Source organism: Canis aureus, chromosome 7 (genome assembly GCF_053574225.1).
Source record: "Canis aureus isolate CA01 chromosome 7, VMU_Caureus_v.1.0, whole genome shotgun sequence".
NCBI lineage: Eukaryota > Metazoa > Chordata > Mammalia > Carnivora > Canidae > Canis > Canis aureus.
In genome coordinates this window covers 39,349,264-39,375,660 of record NC_135617.1, presented here as the reverse complement: position 1 = coordinate 39,375,660, position 26,397 = coordinate 39,349,264, and the positions used below count along the sequence as shown (strand labels likewise).

Genomic DNA, 26,397 nt, shown 5'->3' with positions numbered 1-26,397 from the left:
CTTGCCAGGCCATTTAATGAGTCTATGAACTAAGCCTCATAGAAATCCATCATGTAGAGTATGAAAATATAGGATGGTATTTCCTTCATACCCAGGGATTTATTATAGTTGTAAAAACTGGCATCAGCAAGCTGTTAATAAATGTGGTATCTGGTCCTATAAACATGGTGCTTCTGAGAAAGCAGGAGGGTTGTATGTGCTGCTTTGTGGAGGGAGCTTGTGGTATATGCTGTATGGTTTTGAGTGCTGTGCAGTACTCTAAGTGTGAATTAAGGGAGGAAGCTTAAAGAGGAAGAGCAAAGTTTAGATAAAAACAAAGGAAAATATATCTCCGAGTAGAAATGTTTTGGTACTACAGTTTGTACTGTTTTGTAGCCTCAAACAGAAAAAAAAAATGACATCTCATTTCTTTTGTATTTTTTAAAGTAACTGCATAGTGCTGGGCACCAATGTGGGCAGAGCACAGCAACCCTTATTCATATCGAACCTCCGTACTTTTCTTTCTTACCCCTGAGATCTGTGGTACCCTTTCACAGGATAGTTTGAAACTATATATAAAATTCAGAGATTGGCTGTTGAAGTTCTCCTGGATTATTTCTTCCTTTATTTGCTTTTTTAGTCATGCAACAAACATTGAATGTATACCATCTACAAGGCACTGAGATTAAAATGATATAATTTTTTTTTTTTTTTAAGATTTCTTTATTTCAGAGAGAGAGTGTATGTGTGACAGGGGAGGGGGTTAGAGAGAGGGGAAGCAGCAGACTCCTCACTGAGCGGGGAACCTGATGAAGGACTCAATCCTCGACCTGGAGATCACAACTTGAGCCAAAACCAAGAGTCAGTTGCTTAACCAACTGAGCCACCCAGGTGCCCCAGAAATGATATAATCTGTACGATACTAACTCACTCTGAAACATTATTCACATGTAATGTAATGTATATGTACAATGAGGCGTATTCTAAAGCACGGTGTGCTCTGATAGAAGAATAAAAGTGCTATGGGAACACAGAATTTAGGTAGCAGTAGTTAATTTTGACTGGGGGAATTTTTAAAGGAGACATATGTTTGAAATCATCCTTAATAGAAATGTAGGATTTCAGCAAAGAGAAAATAGCCTGAGTGTTAATAGTGCAGAAAGGACATTTCAAGTTGAAGGGACATTTTATCTCAACTGAATTAGGATAAGGAAGAACAAGAGTTTACGTATATTATTTGTTTGGGTTTGGTGAGTAGCCCATCAAACTGTCTTACTAGTGAGTGTGAAAGAGGACTTTGCAGGGTGGGTAGATGATGAGGAGAGAATAAATGTAAGAGGAAATAAGTCTTGAAAGGCAATAGGAATTATATGGAGGACTTCTCCTTTTTTGAGTAAGGCATGGTTGTTGTGTTAATTTTTTCTTGCCATTTAGCAGATTGCTAGTAATTTAGTGACTTCAAATGACACAGATTTGTTATCTTACAGTTTCTGTTGACTAAGAATCTGGACAGGCTCAGTTCTCAGCTCAGGAGATCAACAGGCTAAAATTAAAGAGTTGGCCAGGGATGTGATCTTATCTGAGGCTTATTGTCTTCCAAGCTCACGATTTGTTGTCAGAATTCATATCCTTGTGGTTGTATGACTATGGTCCTGTGTACTTGCTGTCAGATGGGGACTACTCTCAGTTCCTAGGGGCCCCCCTCAGGTCCTTAACAGTTAACCCCATCCTCTCAGATCATGGCAGCTTATTTCTTCATCGGAGAATTTATATTACACTTCAAATCTCTTATCTTATGAATGGGCCCATCACCTTTTAAGGGCCACCTGATCAGGCTGGGCACACCCAGAAGAGTCTCTTATTTGATTAAACCATCGTTAACTATTTTGGGATTTTAATGACATCTGCAAAGTCCTAACCTTTGTTATATAGTAACCAAGTCAAGAGAGAAAGTCTTTCATGTTCACAATCCTGCCCACACTTAAGGGAAGAACATTATATAGAGTATGTATACCAAGGCATGGGACTTGTGGCCATCTTAGAATTCTTACCTTAGTGATACAGAATGAATCTGACCTTCCTGGTTGTTCCTTAATTGAATGAGTGATAGGGGAATTTGCAAAACTTTGAGTACAGAAATCTGTCTTCTGTCCTGTCCCCTTCCCCTCCTTAGCCAATAGTGAATCACAGTTGGAAGCACAGTGATTAGATGAGTTGCTAGAAGATCTAACAGATCTTGAGTAGATGAGGCTGAACTCTGCCATATGAATTGCTCTTTTCCATCAGCAGCTTTTCTCTCCCCTTCCATGCCTTCTCCCTCCCTCTCTCATTTCCTCTCCCCCTTCTCCCTTATTTCACCCCCCAATTCTTCACAAGTATTTCCATGCTCTCATTATTCATTTGCTATTATAATGATCAGAAACAAAAAGAAAATCTACTAGAGCAGTAAAATGAATAAGTAACTATAACTATTTACTCCTGACCCCCTCACGTCCTCAATTTTGTCTTGGAAACCAATTGACAATCTTTGGGAGTTAGTGACTTTAAAATGAGCACTTGCTTGTTCTTGTTTCAATTTGTCTTACATATTACTTGCCTCCTTTATCACTTCTCATCTCTCAGAACTCATTTTGAGTACATACTTGAATTTGTAGCACACAAGGATTTTAATTCTCCAGTTTGAATTTCACATGAAATTACTGTTCTAATCAGTTACCATATAATTGAATATTAATAATATAAGGGTTTAAAAACAAAATTTTCACTTGTTTTATATATATGTGTATGTATTATATAAAGACAAAATACAACAAAAGTAAAGTTAAATTATTTCGACTTAGAAATTATTATAGACACAGTATTTCTATACTATTACTATAAAATAAGATAGCACTAGTCATTTTATTAAACTCTTCACAATTTACTAATGATATAATTATTTAAGATACATGAGTGATTTCAAGACTGAATTGCAATGAGTTTTAAGTGTTCTTTAATAGCAATGAGAAACTTAGATGAATAATTAGGTAATGACTTAGGATTAGTATAAAATAGCAGTTTCAAGTTGGCTTTCTTTGTTAATTCTTGTCATTACAATTTTAATTTCCTCTTCTGTGGAATAGGAATGATCGTGGTATCTACCTTTCATAGTAATATTACAAGAGTTAAATAAGATAAGGCATATTGCATTTTTAATAAGGTGCCTGGCACATAAGTGCTCAGTAAAAATAAACTATTATAATGATTATATTGAAGGAAGATGGGGAAGTTATCAGCAGCAAGTGACTTCAAGCAGGTAGATAATTAAGACTTAACTCTAAGACTTTTTAGATCACTGGCATAATTTTGACCTGAGTTGTTTGATTTGTTTGTCCACATTTTATTCCGTGCTTTAATTATGATTTGCTGATGACTTGATGTAGCAATTAAGGACCTATATTTTGAAACTTTTCCAGATTTCTACATTTCGTAGTGACTTATGCAAAGATTTTAAAGTTAGTATATTAAAATTTAGGCTTCTTCTACATACTTGGTGGCTGTGGTTACTTAGTTAAGTTTATCAAAGCCTTTTAAGCCTCATATGGATGAGTTTGATTGATGGTGTCTTTTGTACGATTTACTTATTAGTTCAGTAAATGTATTTTCAGCTTTTGTGTCATTTACATTGATGTGGGAAATCATATTTTTAAGATGATTTCTGGACTCCTGAAAAACCTGAGGTTTGCAATATATTGAAAGGTCATGAGATTGCATTTGATAATTGTTATCATAAAATTAAGCCATTTGATAATTGTTATCATAAAATTTCCACTTAGAAAACATATCCAAGAGTTTCCAAAATGGGGTTGAAGCAGTGTATTGCTAGTAATTAATCCATAGACCTTTTTTTAGTGGTATTATGTTTTTCAGTGTTTTAGAACACCAGATTTTATTATTATAGCATTATTTTGTTGAAAAGGGTGGTAGTGGAAAAAATTTGATCAAGAAAATAATTTGATCTTTTCTTGAAAAGATAAATAAACATTTTGCCTTATGGCCTTCAAATAATCACACTGATATTTTTATCATTTCAATATGTATTTACTCACCTTATCCTGGTTAGGCAGGAGTTGGATACTTGTTTTGCCTAATCAGTTTTTCTTTTGCAGGAGGTGAGTTTATGTAGTTGTATTACTTTAGGAATTTCTTCACATATAGGTTACTTTGGTGGTGGCCTAGAGAGGAACTTTTGGGCTTACGAACAATTGGAAGGACTCTAACTCATTTATTCCTGAAGAATATCTTTACTGGGTTCCCACTGTGCATTCTCTCATTGATGGAGGGGTTGGGCACAAGAATGGTAGGGAGTAAAGAGACATTCAGTCATAACAACTGAATTTACTGACACCATCAATTTCCAGTGAAATTTTCTAAGATCAAAGTCTTTTCTGCTCTCTCTCTATAAATGTACTAGAATGAAATGTGTTAATGTCTAGTTACAAAATAAATTCTTGATAGTAAATGTAGATAACATGAGATTTCAGAAAAGTATTTTAGCAGACAGTGAACTTACTAAGGACAGTGATAACTGCTGAGATTGAGCCTCTTTTTGGTTCTTCCTCTGAGATGCTCCCTTCCTCCTTTTTATTTTTCTGTAACATTCACAAGTATTTACTGAGACTTGTTGGGTGCCAAAAACTAAAGATAGTGAACAGAATAGAAACAGTGTCTTTCTTAGAGAACTTCAGTCAGTTAAACAAAGAATACTGATAAGTATTTGGATCTTAACAAGATGGCATGTGATAATTTCTGCAATAGGGAAGAATTATAGGAAGTGCTTTGGGAGTACCTCAGGTGGCCACTTTACTACTGAAGTGATGAAGGAATACTTCTTGGAAGAGGCATTGTCAACTTGAAATTAAAGGATTGGTAAGAACCAATAGAAGTATGGGTATTTCAAGCAGAGGAAATAGTAGGAGCAAAAACAGAAGCAAGAGAAGCAGAGTAGAGAGCTGGAACCAGGGGAATCATGTATGGCTAGACAATAGTTTAGCCAGGGCAGGAAAATCATAGGGAGATAAAGTAGATGACATTTGTAGCCTGTTAAGGAGTTTGGACTCTGCCCTTATATAACGTGTATGAACTATTTAAAGCTTCTAACTAGGAATATCTAGTGATCAAATCTGCACTTGAGAGTTTCATAGTTTGGAGAAGAGCAGGATTTGGGGCAAGGAGGCCAGTTAGGATTAATCCAGGTGACAAATGATGGTGATTTTTTTTTTTTTTTTAGGATGCTTAATGGAGAAGATGGTGAGAAGTGGTTTTGAGAGATTTAGAAAGAACATTCAAGGGCACCTTGTTTTTCTTGCCTCTTTATTTTTTCTTTTTCCCTGTTCTTTTTTTGTTCTCCCTCATCTGCCTGTTTTGTGGTGTTTCTTGCTTCTGATTATCCATATGTTGACCTCTATTTCCTAATTCCTTGCTCATATAATGTATCTTACCCTGCTCATTGACTTTTTAAAAATGAACTTTATTGAAGATAAAATTTATATGCAATAAAAGGCAGACAATTTAAGATACGGTTCATTGACTTTTTTCCCCTCAAATTTTTATTTAAATTCTAGTTAGTGAATACACTGTGACATTGGTTTCAGGAGTAGAATTCAGTGATTCATCACATACATACAACACTTAATGCTCATCACAACAAATGCCCCTTAATGTGTATTTCCCCAGCCCCCACCCACACAGTTCATTGAAAAATATATAACCCTGTGTAGCCACCACAGAGGGTATATACAATTTTTCCTTTGCCCCAAAAGGTTCCTTTGTGCCTCTGTACTCTAGTGTCTGACATCTCTTGACATATTTCTGAAATTCATCCCTTTTTTTTGTATTATTAAGACAATTCATTTTGTATTTGCAGATAATAGTTCATTTTATGAGTATACTATAATTTGTTTATCTGTTCACCTGTTAATTTGTCCATTGATTTTTCAAGTGTCTTTCCTACTGAACAACTCTGTGTTTCTAGCTGAAACAGTATTAATGCTTTTTTGGAAGGGAGCAATAAAATGCTTTATTATATTACTGTTATTTATTAAATAATTTTGTATTCTTCTGGGTTTTAACAGTGGCCAGATCAGTCAAAAGGAGAACACTTTAATAGTGAACTGTCATGGGTTAGTAATCCTTGACATGCTGAGTATGCCTATTTCTCTCATATATTTTATGTTCAGTTATTACATGAGTTTGGACAAAGAGGTCTTTATGATATAGGTTATCATCTTAAGTGAATTTGTGTGCTTTTTAAATCTTATTTTTATATAAAGTCGCAATTAAAGATCTTTAGCAAGTAAATGTCCAATGGGATAAAGCGGCTCTGAAGCTAGGGTCTAAGGTATTTTTCTTTTAAAATCTTCTCTTCCAAAAAAAAAAAAAAAAACTTCTCTTCCATATGTAATTTCCATTAGTAGTCACTAAATGGCTAATTGCACAATTATGACAGAGCCAACAAGCAGTGTTCAAGCTTAAAAAAAAAAAAAACCCAAAAATTTATGGTCTTGGATTGTGATTCAAGAATTAGAACTATAACTAACTTAATAACAAGCAGAGTGATTGAGGACTTACCTCCCAATGTTATTTTGACATTACATAATGATCTTTCTATAATAGCACCTTTATTTTATTTTTTTTAATTTTTTTTATTTATTTTTTTTTTTAAGATTTTATTTATTTATTCATGATAGTCACAGAGAGAGAGAGAGAGAGGCAGAGACACAGGCAGAGGGAGAAACAGGCTCCATGCACCGGGAGCCCGACGTGGGATTTGATCCTGGGTCTCCAGGATCGCGCCCTAGGCCAAAGGCAGGCGCCAAACCGCTGCGCCACCCAGGGATCCCAGCACCTTTATTTTAAATAATTCCTTAGAGGCCCTATTGATATGATAGAGCAATATATACAGATGTCAGTTTTATGGCTCCAGAGATCTACTATGCATTTTGTAAACATATTTTAGTTATATTTTGGCAATAAAGAGAGCAAGAAGATAATGCTCCCATTAAAGTGATCAACTATGCATGTAGAAATTGGGAAGGAAGATGTGTGAAATCCAATTTCATATATAAATTGCCTTTGCTGCTTATGTAACTATCTCATAATGCTTTGGGAGTAATTCAGCAAATACAGCACTGGAAATGGTGTTTGTACCTACTGATCTTAAGGAAGTGTATAAATTGCTTTTTGATAAGTCCTGCTGCTGCTCATCTCAGAGTTTTTTTTTCGTTCTTAAACAGCTTATTAAAACTTAATTAACTTTTACTATTTCAGCACTATTTGTTTTATTTTCCATTCTTAATATAGTTATTACAAGTAAAAACAAAAATTCATATGTACTCTCCTGCTGCTCAAAACGACCTATCTTCCTGCTTTAGTATTTCAGTAGTAATACTAAGTAGAAGTTTACCATATGAAAAGCTTATTTTTAAAATACTTTTGGTATGATCTTACCTGAGTACATTTTACATTTTATATCATAGTGAATTCTATTTTAAACCACACACTATTCTGTAATAAATAATTTTATATTTAGAAGTTGCATGTGGGAATTTTAAGAAAGCAATACTCTCTATTCATGCTTTTTTTTCCCCTTAGTTACCATATTTCTAAGTGCTTCTATATCTCAGAAATGCATGAGTTTTGTTTTTTTCCTTTGCCTGTCAATTCTGATTACCTTCCTTTCGCTTTGTTCTTCTGACTTTTCATCTGTATTCCACAGATTTCTTCCTCTGATGCTCCTCTTCAGCCTTTGGTATCTTCTCCTTCTCTACAAGCTACTGTTGAGAAAAACAAATTGGAGGTATGGTAGTGTTCTAGCCAGCTGCATACTATAGTGTTCAATGCTAAATGAACTTCTTTTACAATGTGCCATAATTTGGAAGTGGTATAATAGTTGTTTATATTTGATGGGTCTCCAGCATTAAATATATTGAACACAACAATTTCTAAAATATTTTCCTATGCTGCAAGTAGGATTAAAAGACTTTGATCTGTTTAATTTCAGAATGACAGATTTATTGGTACTATAGATAATATTTCCACATTTAAGAAGCAATTTACTGTTGTTTCTCTGACTATACTTGCAGGAATATATATATATATTTTTATACTTGATGTTGAATTCTTTGATCTATTAGAAAAGTCTTTGATTGAAAATGTTTTCTTTAGAACATTCCGTTGTTATAAGCATTTGAAGAAAATTAATGTTAAGTTTCTTTTTTAAGCAAAAGTAGCCATCATACAGATACGGTAATGTATATAATAATAGAGTTATAAATATAGACTCATCAGTGATAATCATTAGAATGTGTTGGTGATGGGGTGACAGTGATTCCTAATGGAGGAAAACAGAGAACTTTATGGAGGTTTCTAATGCAATATAGTGTGTGCTGTGATTGATATTCGCTCACTGTGCTTCTATTTACTACAGAAGGCAATCTTTTGATACATCTTAATTTCTTCCTTTCTTTTTTTTTTTTTTTTTTAAGAGAGCACATGCGTGAGTGGGGACTGGGAGAGCAGCGGAGGGAGAGAGACAGAATCCCAAGCAAAGCCCAACATAGGACTCGATCTCATGTCCCTGAGATCATGACCTGAGCAGAAATCAAGAGTCAGACACTTAACCGACTGAGCCACCCAGGCACCTGAATATATCTTATTATTATTTTTTTTAATATTTATTTGAGAGAGAGAGAGAGAGAGAATGAGAATGAGCAGGGAGAGAGGCAGAAGGAGAGGGAGAAGAGATTCCCCGCTGAGCAGGGAGCCTGACATGGGGCTCGATCCCAGAACCCCAGGATCATGTCCTAAGCTGAAAGCAGATGCTTCAGTGACTGAGCCACCGAGGCACCGCATATATTTTAAATTCTTAATAAACATCAGCTATGAGGATTAGGATGCATTCTAATTAGAGTAATAAGCATCTTGTGGGGGAAAAAACCCTGTGGGCAATGTAGATTGGGTATTTGCAAGTAGATGGCATGGTTAGAACATGCATAGGATAGGGAGAGAAGTGAGAGAACAGCCTACTTCTAAGCCTTCTGAAGGATTTTGGTCTTTACTCTAAAGGTCCTGGTACTTTAATGATGAGTTTTAAGGGTACAAAAGGTAGCAGGATCTGATTTACTTGTCATCACACAGCTCCCCATCTCTGTGGAGAATAAATTATATGCTGAGGAGTGTGGAAAAAGCCTGAGAACCTGTTGCCTTAATCTGTGGATAAAATGATGGGAGCAGTTGCTAAATTAGAGACAGAGGGAATAAAAAGAGTGTAGTTTAAGAGATTTTGAGAAGACTGAATCTGTGGGATTTAGTAATCAATGGATTGTGACAGTGGTTTGGGAAGTCTTTATGACTTCCAGTTTCTGGCTTGAGCATCTCAGTACATGATGGTGCTATTCAGAGAGAAAAGGATGCAAGCTGAGAATGAGGAACAGTTTTGAGGAGAACAAAAGAGGGGAGGGATGAATTAAAAGTTAGATATGACTGTGGGACATCCAGGTATCTAGTAGGTGGTTGGATATGCAAATCTGTAGCCCAGAGAAGAGATCCAGGCTGGGGGCAGTTAGAGAGGGATTGAGAGAAGGATTGAGATTATAAGGCAGCCCAGGGAAAGGGTGTTGAGTGATAAGAGAAGGGTCATGAGAATGGAAAGCTGGGTACACTTGAATTTAAGAGTTAGCAGGGCAAAGGGAGTTCATGAGGAGTCTGTAGGGGACAGTTTTGGAGCATGAAGTACATGGTTGGAATGTTGTAGGTATCGTAGATCAGCACATAGGTCCAGGAAAGAAGCACTCTAGGAGTGTAGATATTACCATGAGAAAGAGAAAGAGTGTCAAAGGCAAATTTTTCCTTTTCAAAATTTGCTCTGAAATTATGCTTTCATGTGAATAAAAAGGTGGAAACCCTTAACACACTTTTACTGTGTGATTCCCTCTTGCAAGTCTTAGAAAGAAGTGGACATTGATGATTCAGGATGGTGGCATAGGAAGACCTAAAGCTTCCCTTCTCCCATGAACACACCAAATCACAGCTACACATAGATCAGTTTTCTCTAAAAAAGATGTGAAAACTAGCTAAACTGCTCCTCTACAACAAAGGACAAAAAAGCCATATTGAGGATAGGTGAGGCAGAGACATGGACTCACTAAAAACCCACTCCTAGTGCTCTGATCCACTGGTGGGAGTGATCTCTCACATACGGAGCATATCCCTGAGGAGCAAGGGGTTCAAGCCCCACATCAGGCATCCCAACCCTTGGGAGCTGTACTGGAGAGATGAGTCCCCAAAATATCTGGCTTGGAAACCATCAGGCCTTATGTCAAGGATATCCTAAAAGCTATAGGAAAGTAGTCTACTCTTAAAGGACACATCAACAGTGTCTCATTTGTCCTGGAACCCAGTACAAAGGAACAAGTTGAAAAGCTACTAGACCATATATGAAGGAGATTTATTGCCTAAGTTTGAAGTGTCTGCCATGACAGGTGCTAGGAGGCACCATTTTGCACTACCTCTACCTTCATAGTGCTGCTTGCCCTGCCCCTCCACATCCCCACAGTCCCACACTGCAGACTGGATGGGTTGGCTCTTTTTGGGCTGGTGCTCCCCTCTGACCCTGCTAAAGTCAGGAAATACATGCATTTCACATAGGGGACACCCCTTTTATGCCTGGCTTTGGTGAATAGCAGGCCTTGCATTTCTGGGCCTCATAGGACTGAAACAATTGGAGACAGTTGTGACAAGATGCCAGCCCAGGACACTACACAGACAACTGACTGAAATAAACTCAGTCTTCCTAAGGCTACTCTTTCAATACTGGGAGAGATCACTGTTTTGCCTAATACACAGAAACAAACAGAATTAGACAAAATGAAGAAACAGAAATATGTTCCAAATGAAAGAATAAACAGAACTTTAGGGGATAAAACCTTAATGGAAATAAGTAAGTTACCTGGTAAAGAATTCAGAGTAGTAGTCATAAAGGTACTCATTGATCTCGGGAGAAGAATGGATGATGACAATTTCAACAAAGAGATAGAAAATATAAGAAAATACCAGATGGAAGTCTCAGAGCTGAAGAATACAATAACTGAACTAAAAAAATATGCTAGAGAGAACCAGCAACAGATAAGGTGAGGCAGAAGAATGAATCAGTGACCTGACCTGGCAGACAGGGCAGTGGAACTTAAACAGTAGCAGAAAGAAAAAAAAAAAAAAGTTTTTTAAATGAAGATAACATAAGGGATTTATGGGGATAGCATCAGTAACATTCCCAGCTGAATAACAGTCACATTGTAGGAGTTGCAGAAAGAGGAGAGCAGAAAGGACAAAAACTTAAATGAAGAAATAATGGCTGAAAACTTTCCTAATCTGGGGAGAGAAACAGCCAGGAAGCCCAGAGAATTCCAAATAAAAGGGAACCCAAAGAGATCTACGCCAATCATGCATTATAATTAAAATGTTAAAAGCTAAAAATAGACTCTGGGAAGATGATACAGTAGGAAGATCCTGAGCTCACCTCCCATGGATACACCAAGATTGGGGTTACATATAAAGTGACTGTCTGAAAAAGACCTGAAGACTAGCAGAACAGCTTTTATACAACTAAAGATATTTTTTAAAGCCATATAAAAAAGAATACAAGGGGCAGAGACCTGGTCAGATTGGGAAATGAACCCCCAGCATAGTAATGCATAAATGGGAGGGATATCAAGGTACAGAGGTCCTCCCTGAGAAGTGAAAGGGGTTCAAGCCCCATATTGGACATCCCTTGCCCTGGGGGGATCTGCACCAGGACATTGAACCTCCATAACATCTGGCTTTCCAGATCAATGGAGCTTAACTCTGTGAGGGTGAGAGGGCTATAGGGAACAGAGACCCTGCTTTTAAAGGGCCTGTGAACAGTTTAACTTGCTTGGAGACCTAGAACAGAGGTAGCAGTTTGAAAAGTACTTAGAGCATGTGTTAAAGTAGATTGGCTAAAATTAGGGCATGTGCCAGAGGGGCAGGGATCTGTAGGAACTTTCTCTAGAGTACTAGAAGGCACTATTTTCTTGTCCTCCTTTAGCTGACCTGATACTGGCAGATGCTTTTTCTGACACTGTCCTATCAACTTTGCTAGCAACCACTCCCCCCATTTCATGTTCCCCTGAAGACTGACCTACCTCTGTAGGCACCCTTCTAAGTGGCTCCCATTCCACCACAACCTGGCAGACAGCCTGTTAGGACCAGTGCCCCACCCAAAGCAGCTTCTTCCCACCTCCCTCACCTAATGGGAAACCTTGGCTGACACTAGCACCACTCTAAAGTGACTCGTGTTCCCATAAAATGGGGGCCAGCCCTGCCGACCAGCATGTCTGCAGCAGTCGTGGCCAGGCCTTGCAGCTAGCTACACTGGGGACTCACTGCTCCCACCAGCATGCCTGTATGCCTGTAGCAGGCACAGCCAGGTGTCTTAGCCAGCTGGGCTGGAGGCCAGCTCCATGCCTTCAGTGTGCCTATGGTAATAACAGCCAGGCAGTAGCAGCCAGGCATTGGAGCCAACCCCACCCATCAGCATGTCCCCAGCACTCATGGCCCAGTCACAACAAAAGGGTGCATACATCTCACACAAAGGACACCCCTGAACTGCCTGTTTCTAAAGTGACTGAGGAGCTTGGGTTTCTGGGCTCCACAGGACACTTTCTACATAAGGCCACTATCTTCAAGACAGGGAAATGTAGCTGTGTAAAAATGAACAAGACACTCAGATAAACTCAGGAGACAGAGGAATATGGTCTGAGCGAAAGAGTAAGACAAAAGCTTGAGAAAAATAACTGAACAAAAAGGAGTTAAGCAATCTATCTGATGAAGAGTTCAAAGTAATAGTCATAAAAATGATCACTAAACTGAAGAGAAAAATGAAGTCACTGAGAAATTTCATTAAAGAGATAGAAATATAAAAAAGAATCAGAGCTGAAGAATACTATAATTGAAATGAAAAATATCCTAGGGAATTAACAGCACATTAGAGGATGCAGAAGAACAGATCAGTGAGCCTGCATGACAGGTTAGTGGAAATCAAGCTGAATGACAAAAAAAGAATTGAAAATGTGAAGATAGGTGAAGGAGCCTCTGGGACAGCATCAGGCATACTAAATTCTAAAGAGAAGAGAGAGAAGAGGCAGAAAATTATTTGAAGAAATAATAGCTGGAAAGGGCTAATATGGGAAGCAAACAGACATCTAGGTCTGAGACCTCTAGGTCAGTGGAGCACAGAGGGCCCCAAAGAAGATGAACCTGAAGAGGTTCACACCAAACACATAGTAATTGAAATGTTCAGGTTAAAGGGAGGATCTTCAAACAAGTAGAGAAAAGCAACTAGTTATATACAAGGGAATATCCATAAGACATTAGCCAGTATCTCAGCAGAAAGTTTGTAGGCCAGAAAGGAGCAGCATAATATATTCAAAGTATGAAAAAACCCCCACAAATTTAAACCCTACCAAACTAGGCTACCATTCAGAATTGAAGGAGAGCCTAAAAAGTTTCCCAGATAAACAAAAGTTAAGAGTTCATCACCATTAAACTGGCCTTATGAGAAATGTTAAAGGGAACTCTTTAAGTAGAACAAAAAGGCCATAACTGGAAGAAAATTATGAAAGGAAAAAATTTCGCAAGTAAAACATATCATAAAGATCATGAGTTAATCACTTAAAAGCCAGTATAGAGATTAAAACACAAAAGGATTCAAATAATATATATTTATAAAAATTAGCCAAGGGGGGATCCCTGGGTGGCTCAGTGGTTTAGCGCCTGCCTTTCGCCCAGGGCACAATCCTGGAGTCCCGGGATCGAGTCCCACATCAGGCTCCCAGCATGGAGCCTGCTTCTCCCTCCTCCGGTGTCTCTGCCTCTCTCTCTCTCTCTCTCTCTCTCTCTCTCTCTATCATAAATAAATAAATCTTTAAAAAAAATTAGCCAAGGGACACACAAAATAAAAAGATCTAAAACATGACATTATATACATAAAATGTGGAGGTGAGAAAAATTTAGTGCTTCTAGAATATGTTTATGTGTGTGCAACCGTCAATGTAATATAAGACTGCTATACACATAAGATTATTATATATGAACCCAATGGTAACCACAAATCAAAAACATGTGCTAGATACACAAAAAATAGAAAAGAATACAAGCATAACACTGAAAAGCAACAAGGGAAGGGAGCAAGAGAACAGAGAACTGCAAAAACAACCAGAAAACTGTTAGCAAAATGACAGTAAGAACATACCCATTAATAATTAGGTTAAATGTAAATGGACTAAATGTTCCAATCAAAAGACAGACATAGGGTGGCTGACTGAATAAAACAAATAAGACCTATCTATATGCTATAAGAGATTCACTTCAGATGTAAGGACACACAGACATAAAAAGATGTTTCATGCAAATGGAAGCCAAAAGAAAGCTGGAGGAGCTATGCTCTTATTAGACAACAGAGACTTTTTAAAACACTAATAAAAGACAAAGGCATTACATAATGATAAATGGAGCAGTCCAGCGAGAAGATATATTTGTAATTATTTATGGGTGCAACATTGGAGCACCTAAGTATATAAAACAGATATTAAGAGACCTAAAGGTACAAATTGACAGCAATACAATAATAGTAGTAGACTTTAATACCTCACTTATATCAGTGGATAAATCATCCAGATGGAAAATCCATAAGGAAACATTGGCCTTATAACACATTAGACCAGATATACTTAATAGATCTGTATATCTGAATGTTCTCATTCCATCCCAAAGTAGCAGAATATACATTCTCTTCAAGTGCACATGGATAGACTAGTAAATTTAAGAAGATTGAAGTAATATCAAGCATCTTTTTATACCACAGTGGTATGAAACTAGAAATAAATCACAAAATGAAAACTGGAAAAAGCACAAATATATGGAGATTAGACAACACTACTGAACAGTCAATGAATCAATGAAGGAATCAAAAGAGAAATTAAAAAATAACTTGATACAAATGAAAATGAAAATAAAGCATAGCAAAATCTGTGGAATTTAAGAAAAGTAGTTCTAAAAGAGAAGTTGATAGTGATACAGGTCTACCTCAAGAAATAAAAATCCCAAATAACAATCTAACTTTATACCCAGAGGAACTAGAAAAAGAGGAACAAATGAAGCTCAGAGTCAGTAGAAGGAATGAAATAATAAAATCAGAGTGGAACAAAAGAAATAGAGACTAAAAGAAAAAAGATCAATGAAACTGAGAGCTGGTTCTTTGAAAAGATAAATGAAATTAACAAGCCTTTAGCCAGACTCATCAAGAAAAATAAGAGAAAAGGCTCAAATAAAATCAGAAATGAAAAAAGGGAAGTAATGACTGATACCAAAAAAATACAAAAAATTATAAGACACTACTGTTAATAATTGTTCATAGTAGACTATACAGATTGGACAGTCTGAAAGAATGGATAAATTCCTAGAAATGTACAATCTGCTAAAACTGAATCATGAAGAAATAGAAAACCTGAATAGACCATTTACTAGCAAGGAGTTTGAATCAGGAGTCAAAAACTTCCCAACCAACAAAAATCCAGGACCAGGTGGCTTCACTAATGAATTATACCTCAACCTCTTCCAAAAAATTGAAGAGGAGAGAATGCTTCCCTATTAATTTTACGAGACCAGCATTATCCTGATACCAAAACCAGACAAAGTACACCACAAAATAAGAAAACTACGGGCCAATATCCTTGTTGAATGTAGATGAAAAAGTCCTCAATGAAATGTTAGCAAACAGGTCAGCAATGAGTTAAAAAGATCATACACCGGGACGCCTGGGTGGCTCAGTGGTTAGGCGTCTAGACGCCTTTGATTCAGGGTGTGATCCTGGAGTCCTGGGATCGAGTCCCATCAGGCTTCCTGCGGCGAGCCTGCTTCTCCCTCTCTGCCTGTGTCTCTGCCTCTCTCTCTCTGTCTTTCTCTCTCTCTCTCTCTCTGTCTTTCTCTCTCTCTCTCTCTGTGTGTCTCTGCCTCTCTCTCTCTTTCTCTCTCTCTCTCTGTCCCTCATGAATAAACAAATAAATTCTTTAAAAAAAAATAAAGATGACCATGACCAAATGGAATTTATTGGAGGGATGTGAGGATGGTTAAACATCTTCAAATCAATCAAATTAAGGATAAAAATCATGATAATCTCAACAGATGCAGAAAAAGCATTAGATAAAATCCAAAATCCATTTATGATAAAAACTCTCATCAAAGCAAGAATGGAGGAAATCTACCTCAACAAAATAAAAGCCATATATGACAAACACCACAGCTAGCATCGTATTCAGCGATGAAAAGCTAAAAGCTCTTCCTCTAAGATCAGGAACAAGACAAGGATACCCATTCTTACCACTTCTATTCAACATAGTATTGGAAGTCCTAGCTGGACTAGTTAGGCAGGAAAAAGAAATAAAATGCTTCCAAATTAGAAAGGAAGTAAAATTGTCATTTGTGGATAACATGATTTTATATATAAAAAACCCTAAAGACTCCACCAGAATGCTATGAAAAGAAACAACTTCAGTAAAGTTGCAGGATGCAAAGTCAATATACAAAAATCTATTCTTTCTACATATTGGCAACAAATGGTTTGAAAGAGAAATTAAGAAAACAATCTCTTTTATAATTGCATCAAAAAGAATAAAATACCTAGAAAGAAATGTAACCAACTAGATGAAAGACTTAATACACTGCTTAAGAATGCTTAAGAATGAAACAGAAGACACAAGTAAATGGAAATTACTATATGTTCATCAATTAGAAGAATTAATATTGTTAAAAATGTCTGTATTACCCAAAGAAGTTTGTAGATTTAGTGCAATCCTTATCAAAATCCCAATCCATTTTTCACAGAAATAGAACAAACATTTCTAAGATTTTTATGGAACCGCAAAAGATCCTGAATAGCCAAAGTGATCTTGAGAAAGAAGGACAAAGCTGAAGTTATCACATGCCTTGATTTCAAACTATATTATAAAGATATACTAATCAAAACAGTATGATATTGACGTAAAAACAGATGCATAGATTATTGCAACAGAATAGGGAGCACAGATATAAACCCACATATATATGGTCAGTTAATTTGTGCCAGAAGAGGCAAGAATATACAATGCGGAAAGGATAGTCTCTTCAATAAATATTTTGAGAAAACTGGACCAGTGTTTTATTCTGTATACAAAAATTAACACAGTATGGACTAAAAATTTGAATGCAAGATTTGAAATCATGGAAATACTAGAAGAAAACATAGACAGTAAGCTCCCTGTTATCAGTCTTAGTGATGTGTTTTGTTTTTGTTTTTGTTTTTTATCTGACTGCAAAGGCTAGAGCAACAAAAACAAAAGTAAACAAATGGAACTACATCTAATTAAAACGATGTTGCACAGCAAAGGAAACTGTCAACAAAGTGAAAATCATATATCAAAATGGAAATCATATATTTGATAAGGGGCTAATACTCAAAATATATTAAGAACTCATGCAATTCAATAGCAAAAGAACCCAAACAATCCCATAAAAAATGGACATTTTCCCAAAGAAGGCATACAGATGCTCAACCAGCACATTAAAAGATGTTCAGCATCACTAATCAGGAAAATGCAAATCAAAACCACAATGAGGTATCATTGTTAGAATGGCTATTATCAAAAAGGCAAAAAATCACAAGTGTTAATGAGGATGTGGAGGAAAGGGATCTGTTATGCTCTGTTGATAGGAATATAAATTTGTGTAGCCACTCTGGAAAATAGTATGGAAGTTCTTCAGAAAACTAAAAATAAAACTATTGCATAATCTAACAAGTCTACTTCTGGATATATGAAGAAAATGAAAACATTAATTTAAAAAGATATAGGAACTCCTATGTTTATTGTAGTATTATTCACAATAACCAAGATACTGAAACAATCTAAGTGTCCATTCATGGATGAATGGTTAAAGAAGATGTGGTATGTGTGTATATACACATACATACATACACACAATGGATACAATTCAGCTATATAAAAGAATGAAATCTTGCCATTTGGGACAACATTATGCTAAGTGAAATAAATCAGAGTAAGATGAATATCACATAATTTCACTTATATTTGGAATCTAAAAAGCCAAATGAACAAAAAACAAAAACAACTCATAGATGAAAAGAATAGATTGATGGTTGCTAGAGGGGAAGGAGTTGGTAGGGGGAGAGGGTGAAATTGGAGAAGAAGATGAGGTCAAGAGGTACAAACTTTCAGTTATAAAGTAAGTTATGGGTAATAATGTATAGCTTGGTGACTAGAGCAACAATACTGTATTTCATGTATGTAACTTTCTATGTGATAGGAGGAGACTAGACTTATGGTGGTGATCATTTTACAGTGTATTAAATGTTTGATCATTATTTTGTATACCTGAAGTTAATATAGTGTCTGTAAATTACACTTCAGTTTTTAAAAGAAAGGCATTGGAATAAGTCAGTGTGCTTCAAAGTCTAATGTCTCTAGCATTACCCCCAAGGTCTATTTGTGCCTTTTTTGGTTATCCTTTCAAAATTTCCATTGTAATGTATGTTTTATAATGTGCATAATATAGTGTTAAATATACTCAATAAAGAAATATATACACATGGTAGCGTATATATGCTCACAACTTTTTAAGGTCAGAGTACATAATAAACATTTTTTGAAGACCATATCTTTAATCAAATCACTCAAGTATAGTTTGGGTATAATGAACCCGATATGTGCTTTTCTCTATCTTATAAGAATTGGACAGTTGATTTTTTTTTTTTCCACATGGAAGGCCTATTTCACTGTATCATTTGTATATATAGAAACCAAGTTTCAGGAACTATTTTACAATACCAAACACTGCTGTATTTTGTTCTTGCTGAAAAAATACTTTAAAACAAATTAGGTTCTCCCAGTACTCTTTGATCTTTCAGCAGCTATTGATTCTAGAGATGGGAGTCATCTGTGGATCAAACTGTATGATCTGAATTTAGACCTCATGTTTTTAATGTTACTTCAAAGCTTGTATCATAATATCCCTATTATGACAGCTATATTTAACAGCTGAAATTCCAGTGTTGAAGAACACTGAATTGTGCTCTTTCTCATTAAACATAGCTAAATAATCTGATTCATTTTTGGTAATATCATATGTGCCTACCAGTCACAGTGATTAGAAAGGACTATCTTCTTCCCCTTTCTCATGATAGTGCCTTTCTTGAAAACTTAACAGTTCTGTGAGGTTATAGAACAATTCATTCCCAACATATTAGTGAGAATGTTTTATCACATTGCTTTCCTCACGAATTTAATATCTAGAAATGTTTTAAAATAGATAAAGGATTTGTTCATCTCATTTATTCTTCATTGCTAAGTGAAAATAGTGTCTTGCACATAGTAAGGGTTCAATAAATATTAACCATTGTTGTATGGCAGAATAGTAAAAAAATAATAGTGCTTCACTGGATGGCAATGAATAGTGACTTGAGAGTCTGGCTTTGTCTTCCCTTGGTCCTCCCATTGATTAGCTGTGTGGCTTTCTGCCTTACTTGTGTAAGTTTTGGTTTCTTCATTTGTAAAATGAACATGATGACATTTTTTTTTTCAGACTCTAGAAAATAAGGTGATTTTCACAGTGTCTGGCCCATAGGAACCTTTATTATGTCTTGATGTTATAGCCTAGGAATTGCCAGGGTTATCTTTTCTCAATTATAAATAATAATTTTGTTGAGAGAGGTTGTGTCAAATACCATTTTAAAGACACAGATACAAACAAACCCATAGTCATTTTGACTAAGTTCTGTGTGTTTATTATTCTGCCTTTCCTAGGTTCATCAGTTTATCTTTTCCTATTTGCTGCTAGGAAACTAAGGTACTAATTAATACGCATTTGTAGTAGTGATTCATTTCTAGGTTTCTAGGCATCTCTTCCCTTTAAATGTCTTATGAATGTTCATTGTTTAATCTATTATTTCATTTTTCTTTTTTGGCATGTTTGTGGCCCTTAAGTTTTTAATATTATATCCTGTTTTATCCTTCTTGGAAATGCAATTGTGGACATCATGGTACCATTATACCTACACTGAATTGGATTAAGTATACTATTCAATTTGCTATGGTACCAGGCATACATATCCTTAACATTTTTTAATGAGAAAATAATTGTATTTTGTCCTTTTAAAAATCACAACATTTATGTAGTAGACTAAACATGTTTTGTGATATTTTAAAGGTTTATTTATGCTTGAGAGAGGGGCAGAGGGAGAGAACCTTCAAGCAGACTCCCCACTGAGCATGGAGTTCAACATGAGGCTTCATCACATGACCCATGAGATCATGACCTGAGCCAAAATCAAGAATTGGCACCTAACCAACTGAGCCACCCAGGGGTCTCCATGATTTGTGATATTTAAAAAAATTAAAGCATTTTTTCCCTTTTCATCTCATGTTCACATGTTGTAATCTGTTTTCATCTGTGTCATAAGGAATTCTTTCACAGTTAGTTTACATTTTTTCTTCTTGTTCAAATTTCAGTATTATGTTTGCTATTACGAAGCCTAGCCTGATGTAAAGACACAGTGAGAATTTATTGATTTAGAGGTCTCATTTGTTTAAACAAACTCTAAAATTTCAAAGAAGTTCTAAATAGTTTCATCTGTCTTAAATTTTTTAAAGAAAAGATATTCTTTGTTGTGTTATCAATATGTAATTTCAATGACTATGAATTTGCTGTGTTTACTTTTGTATTTCAGTATCACTGGATAGTCATCATCAAACACTTCCTCAAATAATGACTCAACCTATAAAATAAAAATGTGTTAAGAGCTGACATTTTTTAAAAAGTAAACAAAACTTTGGTCTGTGTTTTAGAAAGAAAAGGAAAAAAAAAAGGAAGAGAAAAAGAAAGAAAAGGAGCCAGAAAAGCCTGTGAAACCTCTTACAACTGAAAAGGTAAAATTCATTTTAAAAAATATCTATTAATATTACCATCTTATTTTTGTATTTTTACATATGAATGTCTTTTGGGATATTTACAGTATGTTAATAATCATTCTTTTGTAAGTATTTTTTGAATGGATATGTATGCTAAGCATGTCCTTCTAGATTGTCCTATATAACTTTTAGTCAGTTACATATCTATGTAACTATGTAGATCATGTGAATTCCTTAAGGATTAGTATTCTCTTATTAATGACATAAAAATGTTTTTAGTTTTCATGCACAAACAGATTTGAGTGAAAGTTTAGAGAATGAAGAGATCATACCTGAAGGGGCCTTCAGAAAAGAGTTGATGTTTAAGAGTAAACATTTGAGGTAGATTTTGATTTGTAGGTAGGATTAAGGTGAAAGGCAGGAGTATATCATTTGGAGAGAATACCTTGAGGACAGGTATAGAAACTGAAACTATACAAAGTATATTTCGAAAAATAGTATCTCTGTTGAAAAAAATACCTATGTATAGAAAAAATATCCCTATCCATAGATGCATATCTTTTTGCAAAGATATATATCTGTGTATAGACAGTAGTGAAAAATAAGACCAGCACGGTAGATGGAGCTCAAATTGTAAAGGACCTTTAAGTCCATGTTGATTGTTTTTTTGAGCAAAGGCTGTGGGTAACGTTTCAAAGTCTATAGAGATATATCTGATTCAGAAAGGTTCTTTCGGAAGATTATTTTGACAGTGATATGCCATCTAGATGTGCTTAGGCAAACTAGTAAAGAGAGCATTAGCTTTTTAAAAGACTTTGGGTAAATAGTTATGGCAGCTTGGCTTTGAATATATTTGATCATGAAAATATGGAAGCATGGTTAAAGGATTAGTCAGTAAAAGGGAGCATCCTTCATAGTTGCGGAAATTTAAAAAAACTGACATAATCAAGGTGTAAATTACATATACAAGGTGCATTCACTTAAAGTGTATAGTGCAGGTACATAGTGGTTCTTTCTCTGTCATTTATTAAAGCAGTCTCTACCTTCAAAGAGTTGTAAGAATATCCTTTCTTTTCCCCATCTCTTGCTAAGACTTACTCATTTACCTTTCCCATGAAGTCCCTTTAAATATCTCCACTGGATCACACTTTTTCCCTTCCTCAGAATTCTGGAGACATTGCTATACATTTGATATTATTACTTCCTTCTTTGTATTACTGTTCAATTGTATTTTTAGATAAGTTTTCTTATCTAACACAGATGCATAGATGTTTTGTTTCTTGAGATTGTGCATCAATAAGGTGGGGACCAAGTCTTGCACTTCTTTGTATTTCTAACAGTTTATTGTTTGTAGCAGATATTTAGAATAAATATATGTTTACTAATTCATTGATGTTTTTCATCTCATAGTATGTTGATTCCAAGGTAGTGAAGAACAATTAATAAACTGGAAATGCTGACTGTAAGACCTTTGCTAAGAACAATTCTTTGAAATACTAATTTTCAGTTAAAGTTAATTTCTTTGAATATCACTTGGTTTTAATGATAGTATACAGAATTAAATTCTTATCTTTCAGGACACCTGTGTGGCTCAGTGGTTGAGTGTCTGCCTTTGGCTCAGGGCGTGATCCCAGGGTCCTGGGATTGAGTCCTGCATAGGGCTCCCTGTGGGGAGCCTGCTTCTCCCTTTGCATGTGTCTCTGCCTCTCTCTCTCTCTCTCTCTCTCTCATGAATATATAAATAAAATATTTAAAAGTAAATAAATAAACACAAATTCTTACCTTTCATCAAATTAAATTTAGATGTTAATGGGGTGTCTACGTGGGTCAGTCATTTAAGCATCTGCCTTTGGCTCAGGTCATGATCCTAGGATCCTGGGATTGAGCCCCACATCGGGCTCCTTGCTCAGCAAGGATTCTCTTCTCCCTCTACCCATCTCCCCCACTCAAGCTGCCCCCCACCATCTGAAACAAATCTATTTTTAAAAAGCTAGATTTTTTTGAAAAAATGTAGATGTTAGATATTCCATTTTTTAAAAGGAGTGATTAAGTTGGTAATTATGACCTGGTTACTTTAAGTGGCTTTATTCCTCCTCTGGTAACTTTCTCTTTAGCATGCAGTCGGCTTTTTTCTTTTTTTTTTTTTTTAAGACTTAGAGCACAGTGGGGAGGGGCAGAGGAAGAAGAAAATCCTAAGCAGACTCCTTACTAAGGGCAGAGCCTGAGGTGCGGCTTGATCTCATGATTGAGAATATGATCTGAGCTCAAACCAGGAGTTAGATGCTTAAATGACTGGGCCACTCAAGCACCCCAACATGCATCGTAAACTTCAGGTGAAATTTCTTATAATTTCTGGTTGCATTAAAAGGAATTTTAAAATCATTAGTAGAGGTTATATTTTGTTATCAAGAATTGGAAATATCAAAATAAAGAGTTTTTTTGGTGCTTGACAAGTTATTACCACTTAAACCTTACCATAGAAGTGTATCGAGCTTTTTGATGTAGTGACCATGACCATGTGTGTTTCATAGCCTTGCATGTAAATACTTCTTCTGTTGCCTCCTGTAGAAAAGGGCTACAGCAATCACCTAAAACTGAGTTTCTGGGTTGGGAGCTTGAGAAGAGCAGTTCAAGGTGTGTGAGCAATGAGAATCTAGTATAGTTCTTATACTGTTTCCTTTAGATACTTAGATTTTATTAAACTCAGTTTATACATCATCTGTTATTCTTACTCAACCTGCAGAGGTTTAGGACTCCTGCTGCTGATGTCACCATCAGCAGATCCTTGCTGAAAGAATAATCATGTAGAGGGGAAAACTTTAGTTCCTATCAAAATTTTGTGGTCAGGATAGTGCAAAGTATATAAAAAGGAAGATGCATTTAGAAGTGTAACAGTGGGGAAACGGAAAAGAAAATAACACAAATAAAAAGCTTAATAGGCATGCATACATTTTCACATACAGGCATTTTTTCTGTATAGTCTCTCTGAGCTGATATTTTAAGGGGGCATATATAATCGGCAGAAGAGAAATTAGTAGTAATATCAGTGAAAGTAGTAGCAATAGTTGTCAGAATAAAATTATCATTATAATGTAATAGTTGTTTTTATTACTATCTCCTGTGTGCCAGAAACTTACAGGTGTACAACTTACAAGTGTACTTGTATATATACAATATATTTGTAAAGTGACCATCCATGTATTCACTAAGTCAAGAAATCAGTCATGAGCAGCACACCAAAAGCTGCCCCTGCAACACCATTCCTAATAAATAATCACTTCCCTTGGGGATCCCTGGGTGGCTCAGTGGTTTAGTGCCTGCCTTTGGCCCTGGGCACGATCCTGGAGTCCTGGGATCAAGTCCCACATCAGGCTCCTAGTATGGAGCCTGCTTCTCCCTCTGCCTATGTCTCTGCCACCCACCCCCCTCTGTGTCTATCATGAATGAATAAATAAAATCTTTAAAAAAAAATAATCACTTCCCTTCTCCCCAGAGATAAAAATTTCTTTTCGTTTTAGAAATAGTTTAACCTTCTCTGCATGTATTTCTGAACAGTGTGGTTTATTTCTATATTTTAACATGTGAATGAAATGATATCACAGACATTCTTTTGTATTTTGCTTTTTTAGTCAACATTTTATAAGGGTCAATCATATTGTATTTAGTTATGGTTTATTAGGTTGTTTTGTAGTATTATATATGTGTTCCTTATTTTTTATTTTATTTTATTTTATTTTATTTTATTTTATTTTATTTTATTTTATTTTATTTTATTTTATTTTATTTTTTTGTGTGTTCCTTATTTTATTTTTCCATTCCACTGTTAATAAATATTTGGATTATAACCAGGCTTTAGCTGTTATAAACAATGCTGCTATGGACACTTCTATTCATGCATCTAAGCATGCATTTCTTTAAGGTATACTTATGAGTGCAATTGTTGGGTTATAATCTACCTGTATCTTTTTTTTTTTTAAGATTTTATTTATTTATTCATGAGAGACAGAGAGAGGCAGAGACATAGGCAGAGAGAGGAGCAGGCCCCTCGCAGGATCCCAGTGTCCTGGGACCCCGGGATCACGCCCTGAGCCAAAGGCAGATGCCCAACCGCTGAGCCACCCAGGCATCCCAATCTACCTGCATTTTGAACTTGACTAGATAAGGTTAAACTGTTTTCCAAATTGTATACCAAATGTATTCTGGTCAGGCCATATTCTTTACAGTATATGTTAGAGATTTTACTCTTTGCAGTGTGGGGAGTATATAATGATATCCCATTATATTTTTAATATCACTTTTCTTGATTACTAATGAGGCCAGATGCCTTTTTCATATGTTTATTGCCTGTTTGGATTTCCTCTTTTGGTGTTCTGGTTCAGATCTTTTGTCTATTTTTCAATTAGATTGCTGACTTTTCCTCATTCGTTTGTACCAATCTGTGTATACATCTGTGTATAAACACACATAGAGGATACTAGCTTTTTTTCGGTTATTTGTTGCAGATACCTTAGCTTTGTAACATTATTGTAGCTGATTTTATTGCTCTTTTTATTTCTAGTTTTTGAATTAGTGATAGGACATCCTTGTCTTAATTCTGACATCATAGGGAAAGCTTTCAACTTTATACCTGTGGGTGTTATCTTTATTCCTCACAAAAACTACAGAGTTGTTGTTGATGGTCCCCATTTTATAAATGGAGATTCAGAGAGAATATATAATTTGACTAATGTCACCTAGTTTAGTTGGAGATTTTATAGAGTCTGATTTGGAAGAAGGATTTTACTTATTTTTTTTAAGGCAGCACGTATTAAACTCCATCTCATATCTCTTTATGTGTTTAAAAGAATGAGGCTAGAAGAGATTATTTATTCTAAAACGCTTTTTCTAAATTCATTAGCTTCTACAGGTTATTAAAGTTATTAACATGGTTCTTGACACATAGCAGTGATTTAATAAATGGTTACTTAAAAATGACCTAATTTGTGGCCCTGGATAGTATAGTCTGTTCAGTGTCAGACTCTTGTTTTAGCTTAGGTCGTGATTACAGGATCATGAGATCAAGCTCCACATCAGGCTCCATGCTTAGCCCAGTCTGCTTGAGATTCTACCTCTCCCTTTCTTTCTCCCATTGATCCTCCCACTCGTGCTCTTACTCTGTCTTTCTCTCTCAAATAAATAGATTGTTAATTTGGGGGTTAGAAGGAACCTTACTACTCTAGTCCAAATCGCTTATTTTATAAAGAAATAAACTAGGGGGATCCCTGGGTGGCACAGCGGTTTAGCGCCTGCCTTTGGCCCAGGGCGGGATCCTGGAGATCTGGGATCGAATCCCACATCGGGCTCCTGGTGCATGGAGCCTGCTTCTCCCTCTGCCTCTGTCTCTGCCTCTCTCTCTCTCTCTGTG

The 26,397-nt window shown here is 35.9% G+C and overlaps 1 protein-coding gene across 8 annotated transcripts in view; it reads left to right on the top strand.

Moving 5' to 3' along the window:
- Positions 1-26,397, top strand: part of SMAP1 (small ArfGAP 1) — a 178,305-nt gene that overhangs the window by 76,961 nt on the left and 74,947 nt on the right. For 3 of the 8 annotated variants that reach the window (XM_077903460.1, XM_077903467.1, XM_077903466.1), the window contains exons 5-7: positions 6,093-6,140; positions 7,736-7,816; positions 20,931-21,011. The exons of 1 other annotated variant lie outside the window; for it this stretch is intronic. In XM_077903460.1, the coding sequence (XP_077759586.1) occupies positions 6,093-6,140; positions 7,736-7,816; positions 20,931-21,011 (210 nt within the window). The remainder of the gene's footprint in view (positions 1-6,092; positions 6,141-7,735; positions 7,817-20,930; positions 21,012-26,397) is intronic. 4 more of the 8 variants (XM_077903462.1, XM_077903461.1, XM_077903464.1 and 1 more) reach the window with 4 other exon arrangements.